This window comes from Lampetra fluviatilis, chromosome 71, assembly GCF_964198595.1.
Source record: "Lampetra fluviatilis chromosome 71, kcLamFluv1.1, whole genome shotgun sequence".
Classification (NCBI taxonomy): domain Eukaryota; kingdom Metazoa; phylum Chordata; class Hyperoartia; order Petromyzontiformes; family Petromyzontidae; genus Lampetra; species Lampetra fluviatilis.
The window spans coordinates 2,566,685-2,577,517 of record NC_136345.1 but is presented as its reverse complement, the minus strand read 5'-3'; the positions used below and the strand labels follow the sequence as shown (position 1 = coordinate 2,577,517).

The following is a 10,833-nucleotide window of genomic DNA, read 5'->3' as shown; positions in this document are numbered from 1 at the left end:
GATGGAACAGATGGAGATTAGTTCACACACGAGATGGAACGGATGGAGGTTAGTCCACACACGAGATGGAACAGATGGAGATTAGTCCACACACGAGATGGAACGGATGGAGGTTAGTCCACACACGAGATGGAACGGATGGAGGTTAGTCCACACACGAGATGGAACAGATGGAGATTAGTTCACACACGAGATGGAACGGATGGAGGTTAGTCCACACACGAGATGGAACGGATGGAGGTTAGTCCACACACGAGATGGAACAGATGGAGATTAGTCCACACACGAGATGGAACAGATGGAGGTTAGTCCACACACGAGATGGAACAGATGGAGATTCGTCCACACCCATCATCTTGCAATCCGCTAACCCCACCCCCCCCCCCCCCTCTCTGTCGCAGCTTCTGCCGAATCTCCACAAAGCGGTAGTGGAGATTTACACCTTGCGGGGAACGTTGGTGATGATTGGCTTGGGCCTGGTCTTGAACAGGAGCTTTGTGTGAACGAGAGCCTGCACGAGGTACCGGGTGCGAACCGACGAGGGCACGTCTGAAACACAACGAGCATCGTACTGCGTGGTGAGTCTGTGGTGAGTCTGTGGGTCTCTGTGGTGAGTCTGTGGGTCTCTGTAGTGAGTCTGTGGGTGTGTGTGGTGAGTCTGTGGTGAGTCTGTGGGTCTCTGTGTGGTGAGTCTGTGGTGAGTCTGTGGTGAGTCTGTGGTGAGTCTGTGGTGAGTCTGTGGTGAGTCTGTGGGTCTCTGTGTGGTGAGTCTGTGGGTGTGTGTGGTGAGTCTGTGGGTCTCTGCGTGGTGAGTCTGTGGTGAGTCTGTGGTGAGTCTGTGGGTCTCTGTGTGGTGAGTCTGTGGGTGTGTGTGGTGAGTCTGTGGTGAGTCTGTGGGTCTCTGTGTGGTGAGTCTGTGGGTCTCTGTAGTGAGTCTGTGGGTGTGTGTGGTGAGTCTGTGGTGAGTCTGTGGGTCTCTGTGTGGTGAGTCTGTGGGTCTCTGTAGTGAGTCTGTGGGTGTGTGTGGTGAGTCTGTGGTGAGTCTGTGGGTGTTTGTGGTGAGTCTGTGGGTCTCTGTGTGGTGAGTCTGTGGGTGTGTGTGGTGAGTCTGTGGTGAGTCTGTGGGTCTCTGTGTGGTGAGTCTGTGGGTGTGTGTGGTGAGTCTGTGGTGAGTCTGTGGGTGTGTGTGGTGAGTCTGTGGGTCTCTGTAGTGAGTCTGTGGGTGTGTGTGGTGAGTCTGTGGTGAGTCTGTGGGTGTGTGTGGTGAGTCTGTGGGTCTCTGTAGTGAGTCTGTGGGTGTGTGTGGTGAGTCTGTGGTGAGTCTGTGGGTGTGTGTGGTGAGTCTGTGGTGAGTCTGTGGGTCTCTGTGTGGTGAGTCTGTGGGTCTCTGTAGTGAGTCTGTGGGTGTGTGTGGTGAGTCTGTGGTGAGTCTGTGGGTGTGTGTGGTGAGTCTGTGGGTCTCTGTGTGGCGAGTCTGTGGGTGTGTGTGGTGAGTCTGTGGTGAGTCTGTGGGTCTCTGTGTGGTGAGTCTGTGGGTGTGTGTGGTGAGTCTGTGGTGAGTCTGTGGGTGTGTGTGGTGAGTCTGTGGGTCTCTGTGTGGTGAGTCTGTGGGTGTGTGTGGTGAGTCTGTGGTGAGTCTGTGGGTGTGTGTGGTGAGTCTGTGGGTCTCTGTGTGGTGAGTCTGTGGGTGTGTGTGGTGAGTCTGTGGTGAGTCTGTGGGTCTCTGTGTGGTGAGTCTGTGGGTGTGTGTGGTGAGTCTGTGGTGAGTCTGTGGGTGTGTGTGGTGAGTCTGTGGGTCTCTGTGTGGTGAGTCTGTGGGTGTGTGTGGTGAGTCTGTGGTGAGTCTGTGGGTCTCTGTGTGGTGAGTCTGTGGGTGTGTGTGGTGAGTCTGTGGTGAGTCTGTGGGTGTGTGTGGTGAGTCTGTGGGTCTCTGTGTGGTGAGTCTGTGGGTGTGTGTGGTGAGTCTGTGGTGAGTCTGTGGGTCTCTGTGTGGTGAGTCTGTGGGTCTCTGTGTGGTGAGTCTGTGGGTCTCTGTGTGATGAGTCTGTGGGTCTCTGTGTGATGAGTCTGTGGGTCTCTGTGTGGTGAGTCTGTGGGTCTCTGTGGTGAGTCTGTGTGTCTCTGTGTGGTGAGTCTGTGGGTCTCTGTGTGGTGAGTCTGTGGTGAGTCTGTGGGTGTGTGTGGTGAGTCAGTGGGTCTCTGTGTGGTGAGTCTGTGGGTCTCTGTGTGGTGAGTCTGTGGGTCTCTGTGTGGTGAGTCTGTGGGTCTCTTTGTGGTGAGTCTGTGGGTCTCTGTGTGGTGAGTCTGTGGGTCTCTGTGTGGTGAGTCTGTGGGTCTCTGTGGGGTGAGTCTGTGGGTCTCTGTGTGGTGAGTCTGTGGGTCTCTGTGTGGTGAGTCTGTGGGTCTCTGTGTGGTGAGTCAGTGGGTCTCTGTGTGGTGAGTCTGTGGGTCTCTGTGTGGTGAGTCTGTGGGTCTCTGTGTGATGAGTCTGTGGGTCTCTGTGTGGTGAGTCTGTGGGTCTCTGTGTGGTGAGTCTGTGGGTCTCTGTGGTGAGTCTGTGGGTCTCTGTGTGGTGAGTCTGTGGGTCTCTGTGTAGTGAGTCTATGGGTCTCTGTGTGGTGAGTCTGTGGGTCTCTGTGTGGTGAGTCTATGGGTCACTGTGTGGTGAGTCTGTGTGTCTCTGTGTGGTGAGTCTGTGGGTCTCTGTGTGATGAGTCTGTGGGTCTCTGTGTGGTGAGTCTGTGGGTCTCTGTGTGGTGAGTCTGTGGGTCTCTGTGGTGAGTCTGTGGGTCTCTGTGTGGTGAGTCTGTGGGTCTCTGTGTGGTGAGTCTATGGGTCTCTGTGTGGTGAGTCTGTGGGTCTCTGTGTGGTGAGTCTATGGGTCTCTGTGTGGTGAGTCTGTGTGTCTCTGTGTGGTGAGTCTATGGGTCTCTGTGTGGTGAGTCTGTGGGTCTCTGTGTGGTGAGTCTGTGGGTCTCTGTGTGGTGAGTCTGTGGGTGTGTGTGGTGAGTCTGTGGGTGTGTGTGGTGAGTCTGTGGGTCTCTGTGTGGTGAGTCTATGGGTCTCTGTGTGGTGAGGCTGTGGGTCTCTGTGTGGTGAGTCTGTGGGTGTGTGTGGTGAGTCTGTGGGTCTCTGTGTGGTGAGTCTGTGGGTGTGTGTGGTGAGTCTGTGGGTCTCTGTGTGGTGAGTCTGTGGGTCTCTGTGTGGTGAGTCTGTGGGTCTCTGTGGTGAGTCTGTGGGTCTCTGTGTGGTGAGTCTGTGGGTCTCTGTGGTGAGTCTGTGGGTCTCTGTGTGGTGAGTCTGTGGGTCTCTGTGTGGTGAGTCTGTGGGTCTCTGTGGTGAGTCTGTGGGTCTCTGTGTGGTGAGTCTGTGGGTCTCTGTGGTGAGTCTGTGGGTCTCTGTGGGGTGAGTCTGTGGGTCTCTGTGTGGTGAGTCTGTGGGTCTCTGTGTGGTGAGTCTATGGGTCTCTGTGTGGTGAGTCTGTGGGTCTCTGTGTGGTGAGTCTATGGGTCTCTATGGTGAGTCTGTGAGTCTCTGTGTGATGAGTCTGTGGGTCTCTGTGTGGTGAGTCTGTGGGTCTCTGTGTGGTGAGTCTGTGGGTGTCAGTGGGGTAAGTCTGTGGGTCTCTGTGTGGTGAGTCTGTGGGTCTCTGTGTGGTGAGTCTGTGGGGTGAGTCTGTCGGTGTGTGTGGTGAGTCTGTGGGTCTCTGTGTGGTGAGTCTGTGGGTCTCTGTGTGGTGAGTCTGTGGGTCTGTGTGGTGAGTCTGTGGGTCTCTGTGTGATGAGTCTGTGGGTCTCTGTGTGGTGAGTCTGTGGGTCTGTGTGGTGAGTCTGTGGGTCTCTGTGTGGTGAGTCTGTGGGTCTGTGTGGTGAGTCTGTGGGTCTCTGTGTGATGAGTCTGTGGGTCTCTGTGTGGTGAGTCTGTGGGTCTGTGTGGTGAGTCTGTGGGTCTCTGTGTGGTGAGTCTGTGGGTCTCTGTGTGGTGAGTCTGTGGGTCTGTGTGGTGAGTCTGTGGGTCTCTGTGTGGCGAGTCTGTAGGTCTCTGTGTGGTGAGTCTGTGGGTCTCTGTGTGGTGAGTCTGTGGGTCTCTGTGTGGTGAGTCTATGGGTCTCTGTGTGGTGAGTCTGTGGGTCTGTGTGGTGAGTCTGTGGGTCTCTGTGTGGTGAGTCTATGGGTCTCTATGGTGAGTCTGTGGGTCTCTGTGTGGTGAGTCTATGGGTCTCTATGGTGAGTTTGTGAGTCTCTGTGTGGTGAGTCTGTGGGTCTCTGTGTGGAGAGTCTATGGGTCTCTATGGTGAGTCTGTGGGTCTCTGTGTGGTGAGTCTATGGGTCTCTATGGTGAGTCTGTGAGTCTCTGTGTGGTGAGTCTGTGGGTCTCTGTGTGGTGAGTCTGTGGGTCTCTGTGTGGTGAGTCTGTGGGTCTCTGTGTGGTGAGTCTGTGAGTCTCTGTGTGGTGAGTCTGTGGTGAGTCTGTGGGTCTCTGTGTGGTGAGTCTGTGGGTCTCTGTGTGGTGAGTCTCTGTGTGGTGAGTCTGTGGGTCTCTGTGTGGTGAGTCTGTGGGTCTCTGTGTGGTGAGTCTGTGGGTCTCTGTGTGGTGAGTCTGTGGGTCTCTGTGTAGTGAGCCTGTGGGTCTCTGTGTGGTGAGTCTGTGGGTCTCTGTGTGGTGAGTCTGTAGGTCTCTGTGTGGTGAGTCTGTGGGTCTCTGTGTGGTGAGTCTGTGGGTCTCTGTGTGGTGAGTCTGTGGGTCTCTGTGTGGTGAGTCTGTGGGTCTCTGTGTGGTGAGTCTGTGGGTCTCTGTGTGGTGAGTCTCTGTGTGGTGAGTCTGTGGGTCTCTGTGTGGTGAGTCTGTGGGTCTCTGTGTGGTGAGTCTGTGGGTGTGTGTGGTGAGTCTGTGGGTGTGTGTGGTGAGTCTGTGGGTCTCTGTGTGGTGAGTCTGTGGGTCTCTGTGTGGTGAGTCTGTGGGTCTCTGTAGTGAGTCAGTGGGTCTGTGTGGTGAGTCTGTGGGTCTCTGTAGTGAGTCTGTGGGTCTCTGTGTGGTGAGTCTGTGGGTCTCTGTGTGGTGAGTCTGTGGGTCTCTGTGTGGTGAGTCTGTGGGTCTCTGTGTGGTGAGTCTGTGGGTCTCTGTGTGGTGAGTCTGTGGGTCTCTGTGTGGTGAGTCTGTGGGTCTCTGTGTGTGGGTCTCTGTGTGGTGAGTCTGTGGGTCTCTGTGTGGTGAGTCTGTGGGTCTGTGTGGTGAGTCTGTGGGTCTCTGTAGTGAGTCTGTGGGTCCCTGTGTGGTGAGTCTGTGGGTGTGTGTGGTGAGTCTGTGGGTGTGTGTGGTGAGTCTGTGGGTCTCTGTAGTGAGTCTGTGGTGAGTCTGTGGTGAGTCTGTGGTGAGCCTGTGGTGAGTCTGTGGGTCTCTGTAGTGAGTCTCTGGGTCTCTGTGTGGTGAGTCTGTGGTGAGTCTGTGGTGAGTCTGTGGTGAGTCTGTGGTGAGTCTGTGGTGAGTCTGTGGGTCTCTGTAGTGAGTCTGTGAGTCTCTGTGTGGTGAGTCTATGGGTCTCTGTGGTGAGTCTGTGGGTGTGTGTGGTGAGTCTGTGGTGAGTCTGTGGGTGTGTGTGGTGAGTCTGTGGGTCTCTGTGTGGTGAGTCTGTGGGTCTCTGTGGTGAGTCTGTGGGTCTCTGTGTGGTGAGTCTGGGGGTCTCTGTGTGGTGAGTCTGTGGGTCTCTGTGTGGTGAGTCTGTGGGTCTCTGTGTGGTGAGTCTGTGGGTCTCTGTAGTGAGTCAGTGGGTCTGTGTGGTGAGTCTGTGGGTCTCTGTGTGGTGAGTCTGTGGGTCTCTGTGGTGAGTCTGTGGGTCTCTGTGTGGTGAGTCTGTGGGTCTCTGTGTGGTGAGTCTGTGGGTCTCTGTGTGGTGAGTCTGTGGGTGTGTGTGGTGAGTCTGTGGGTCTCTGTAGTGAGTCTGTGGTGAGTCTGTGGTGAGTCTGTGGTGAGTCTGTGGTGAGTCTGTGGGTCTCTGTAGTGAGTCTGTGGGTCTCTGTGTGGTGAGTCTGTGGTGAGTCTGTGGTGAGTCTGTGGTGAGTCTGTGGTGAGTCTGTGGTGAGTCTGTGGGTCTCTGTAGTGAGTCTGTGGGTCTCTGTGTGGTGAGTCTATGGGTCTCTGTGGTGAGTCTGTGGGTGTGTGTGGTGAGTCTGTGGTGAGTCTGTGGGTGTGTGTGGTGAGTCTGTGGGTCTCTGTGTGGTGAGTCTGTGGGTCTCTGTGGTGAGTCTGTTGGTCTCTGTGTGGTGAGTCTGGGGGTCTCTGTGTGGTGAGTCTGGGGGTCTCTGTGTGGTGAGTCTGTGGGTCTGTGTGGTGAGTCTGTGGGTCTGTGTGGTGAGTCTGTGGGTCTCTGTGTGGTGAGTATATGGGTCTCTGTGTGGTGAGTCTGTGGGTCTCTGTGGTGAGTCTGTGGGTCTCTGTGTGGTGAGTCTGTGGGTCTCTGTGTGGTGAGTCTGTGGGTCTCTGTGTGGTGAGTCTGTGGGTGTGTGTGGTGAGTCTGTGGGTCTCTGTGGTGAGTCTGTGGGTCTCTGTGTGGTGAGTCTGTGGGTCTCTGTGTGGTGAGTCTGTGGGTCTCTGTGTGTGGGTCTCTGTGTGGTGAGTCTGTGGGTCTGTGTGGTGAGTCTGTGGGTCTCTGTGTGGTGAGTCTGTGGGTGTGTGTGGTGAGTCTGTGGGTGTGTGTGGTGAGTCTGTGGGTCTCTGTAGTGAGTCTGTGGTGAATCTGTGGTGAGTCTGTGGTGAGTCTGTGGGTCTCTGTAGTGAGTCTGTGGGTCTCTGTGTGGTGAGTCTGTGGTGAGTCTGTGGTGAGTCTGTGGTGAGTCTGTGGTGAGTCTGTGGGTCTCTGTAGTGAGTCTGTGGGTCTCTGTGTGGTGAGTCTATGGGTCTCTGTGGTGAGTCTGTGGGTGTGTGTGGTGAGTCTGTGGTGAGTCTGTGGGTGTGTGTGGTGAGTCTGTGGGTCTCTGTGTGGTGAGTCTGTGGGTCTCTGTGTGGTGAGTCTGTGGGTCTCTGTGTGGTGAGTCTGTGGGTCTCTGTGTGGTGAGTCTGTAGGTCTCTGTGTGGTGAGTCTGTGAGTCTCTGTGTGGTGAGTCTGTGGTGAGTCTGTGGGTCTCTGTGTGGTGAGTCTGTGGGTCTCTGTGTGGTGAGTCTCTGTGTGGTGAGTCTGTGGGTCTCTGTGTGGTGAGTCTGTGGGTCTCTGTGTGGTGAGTCTGTGGGTCTCTGTGTAGTGAGCCTGTGGGTCTCTGTGTGGTGAGTCTGTGGGTCTCTGTGTGGTGAGTCTGTAGGTCTCTGTGTGGTGAGTCTGTGGGTCTCTGTGTGGTGAGTCTGTGGGTCTCTGTGTGGTGAGTCTGTGGGTCTCTGTGTGGTGAGTCTGTGGGTCTCTGTGTGGTGAGTCTGTGGGTGTGTGTGGTGAGTCTGTGGGTCTCTGTGTGGTGAGTCTGTGGGTCTCTGTAGTGAGTCAGTTGGTCTGTGTGGTGAGTCTGTGGGTCTCTGTAGTGAGTCTGTGGGTCTCTGTGTGGTGAGTCTGTGGGTCTCTGTGTGGTGAGTCTGTGGGTCTCTGTGTGGTGAGTCTGTGGGTCTCTGTGTGGTGAGTCTATGGGTCTCTATGGTGAGTTTGTGAGTCTCTGTGTGGTGAGTCTGTGGGTCTCTGTGTGGAGAGTCTATGGGTCTCTATGGTGAGTCTGTGGGTCTCTGTGTGGTGAGTCTATGGGTCTCTATGGTGAGTCTGTGAGTCTCTGTGTGGTGAGTCTGTGGGTCTCTGTGTGGTGAGTCTGTGGGTCTCTGTGTGGTGAGTCTGTGGGTCTCTGTGTGGTGAGTCTGTGAGTCTCTGTGTGGTGAGTCTGTGGTGAGTCTGTGGGTCTCTGTGTGGTGAGTCTGTGGGTCTCTGTGTGGTGAGTCTCTGTGTGGTGAGTCTGTGGGTCTCTGTGTGGTGAGTCTGTGGGTCTCTGTGTGGTGAGTCTGTGGGTCTCTGTGTGGTGAGTCTGTGGGTCTCTGTGTAGTGAGCCTGTGGGTCTCTGTGTGGTGAGTCTGTGGGTCTCTGTGTGGTGAGTCTGTAGGTCTCTGTGTGGTGAGTCTGTGGGTCTCTGTGTGGTGAGTCTGTGGGTCTCTGTGTGGTGAGTCTGTGGGTCTCTGTGTGGTGAGTCTGTGGGTCTCTGTGTGGTGAGTCTGTGGGTCTCTGTGTGGTGAGTCTCTGTGTGGTGAGTCTGTGGGTCTCTGTGTGGTGAGTCTGTGGGTCTCTGTGTGGTGAGTCTGTGGGTGTGTGTGGTGAGTCTGTGGGTGTGTGTGGTGAGTCTGTGGGTCTCTGTGTGGTGAGTCTGTGGGTCTCTGTGTGGTGAGTCTGTGGGTCTCTGTAGTGAGTCAGTGGGTCTGTGTGGTGAGTCTGTGGGTCTCTGTAGTGAGTCTGTGGGTCTCTGTGTGGTGAGTCTGTGGGTCTCTGTGTGGTGAGTCTGTGGGTCTCTGTGTGGTGAGTCTGTGGGTCTCTGTGTGGTGAGTCTGTGGGTCTCTGTGTGGTGAGTCTGTGGGTCTCTGTGTGGTGAGTCTGTGGGTCTCTGTGTGTGGGTCTCTGTGTGGTGAGTCTGTGGGTCTCTGTGTGGTGAGTCTGTGGGTCTGTGTGGTGAGTCTGTGGGTCTCTGTAGTGAGTCTGTGGGTCCCTGTGTGGTGAGTCTGTGGGTGTGTGTGGTGAGTCTGTGGGTGTGTGTGGTGAGTCTGTGGGTCTCTGTAGTGAGTCTGTGGTGAGTCTGTGGTGAGTCTGTGGTGAGCCTGTGGTGAGTCTGTGGGTCTCTGTAGTGAGTCTCTGGGTCTCTGTGTGGTGAGTCTGTGGTGAGTCTGTGGTGAGTCTGTGGTGAGTCTGTGGTGAGTCTGTGGTGAGTCTGTGGGTCTCTGTAGTGAGTCTGTGAGTCTCTGTGTGGTGAGTCTATGGGTCTCTGTGGGGTGAGTCTGTGGGTCTCTGTGGTGAGTCTGTGGGTCTCTGTGTGGTGAGTCTGTGGGTCTCTGTGTGGTGAGTCTGTGGGTCTCTGTGTGGTGAGTCTGTGGGTGTGTGTGGTGAGTCTGTGGGTCTCTGTAGTGAGTCTGTGGTGAGTCTGTGGTGAGTCTGTGGTGAGTCTGTGGTGAGTCTGTGGGTCTCTGTAGTGAGTCTGTGGGTCTCTGTGTGGTGAGTCTGTGGTGAGTCTGTGGTGAGTCTGTGGTGAGTCTGTGGTGAGTCTGTGGTGAGTCTGTGGGTCTCTGTAGTGAGTCTGTGGGTCTCTGTGTGGTGAGTCTATGGGTCTCTGTGGTGAGTCTGTGGGTGTGTGTGGTGAGTCTGTGGTGAGTCTGTGGGTGTGTGTGGTGAGTCTGTGGGTCTCTGTGTGGTGAGTCTGTGGGTCTCTGTGGTGAGTCTGTTGGTCTCTGTGTGGTGAGTCTGGGGGTCTCTGTGTGGTGAGTCTGGGGGTCTCTGTGTGGTGAGTCTGTGGGTCTGTGTGGTGAGTCTGTGGGTCTGTGTGGTGAGTCTGTGGGTCTCTGTGTGGTGAGTATATGGGTCTCTGTGTGGTGAGTCTGTGGGTCTCTGTGGTGAGTCTGTGGGTCTCTGTGTGGTGAGTCTGTGGGTCTCTGTGTGGTGAGTCTGTGGGTCTCTGTGTGGTGAGTCTGTGGGTGTGTGTGGTGAGTCTGTGGGTCTCTGTGTGGTGAGTCTATGGGTCTCTGTGTGGTGAGTCTGTGGGTCTCTGTGGTGAGTCTGTGGGTCTCTGTGTGGTGAGTCTGTGGGTCTCTGTGTGGTGAGTCTGTGGGTCTCTGTGTGTGGGTCTCTGTGTGGTGAGTCTGTGGGTCTGTGTGGTGAGTCTGTGGGTCTCTGTGTGGTGAGTCTGTGGGTGTGTGTGGTGAGTCTGTGGGTGTGTGTGGTGAGTCTGTGGGTCTCTGTAGTGAGTCTGTGGTGAATCTGTGGTGAGTCTGTGGTGAGTCTGTGGGTCTCTGTAGTGAGTCTGTGGGTCTCTGTGTGGTGAGTCTGTGGTGAGTCTGTGGTGAGTCTGTGGTGAGTCTGTGGGTCTCTGTAGTGAGTCTGTGGGTCTCTGTGTGGTGAGTCTATGGGTCTCTGTGGTGAGTCTGTGGGTGTGTGTGGTGAGTCTGTGGTGAGTCTGTGGGTGTGTGTGGTGAGTCTGTGGGTCTCTGTGTGGTGAGTCTGTGGGTCTCTGTGTGGTGAGTCTGTGGGTCTCTGTGTGGTGAGTCTGTGGGTCTCTGTGTGGTGAGTCTGTAGGTCTCTGTGTGGTGAGTCTGTGAGTCTCTGTGTGGTGAGTCTGTGGTGAGTCTGTGGGTCTCTGTGTGGTGAGTCTGTGGGTCTCTGTGTGGTGAGTCTCTGTGTGGTGAGTCTGTGGGTCTCTGTGTGGTGAGTCTGTGGGTCTCTGTGTGGTGAGTCTGTGGGTCTCTGTGTAGTGAGCCTGTGGGTCTCTGTGTGGTGAGTCTGTGGGTCTCTGTGTGGTGAGTCTGTAGGTCTCTGTGTGGTGAGTCTGTGGGTCTCTGTGTGGTGAGTCTGTGGGTCTCTGTGTGGTGAGTCTGTGGGTCTCTGTGTGGTGAGTCTGTGGGTCTCTGTGTGGTGAGTCTGTGGGTGTGTGTGGTGAGTCTGTGGGTCTCTGTGTGGTGAGTCTGTGGGTCTCTGTAGTGAGTCAGTTGGTCTGTGTGGTGAGTCTGTGGGTCTCTGTAGTGAGTCTGTGGGTCTCTGTGTGGTGAGTCTGTGGGTCTCTGTGTGGTGAGTCTGTGGGTCTCTGTGTGGTGAGTCTGTGGGTCTCTGTGTGGTGAGTCTATGGGTCTCTATGGTGAGTTTGTGAGTCTCTGTGTGGTGAGTCTGTGGGTCTCTGTGTG

The 10,833-nt window shown here is 55.4% G+C and overlaps 1 protein-coding gene across 1 annotated transcript in view; it reads right to left on the bottom strand.

The window, feature by feature from the left end:
* Positions 1–402: 402 nt before the first annotated feature.
* CHTF8 (chromosome transmission fidelity factor 8) overlaps positions 403–10,833 on the bottom strand; it is a 29,552-nt gene continuing 19,121 nt past the window's right edge. Inside the window, exon 4 of the mRNA XM_078883565.1 lies at positions 403–549. Within this exon, the coding sequence (XP_078739691.1) occupies positions 437–549 (113 nt within the window). The 3' untranslated portion in view covers positions 403–436. The remainder of the gene's footprint in view (positions 550–10,833) is intronic.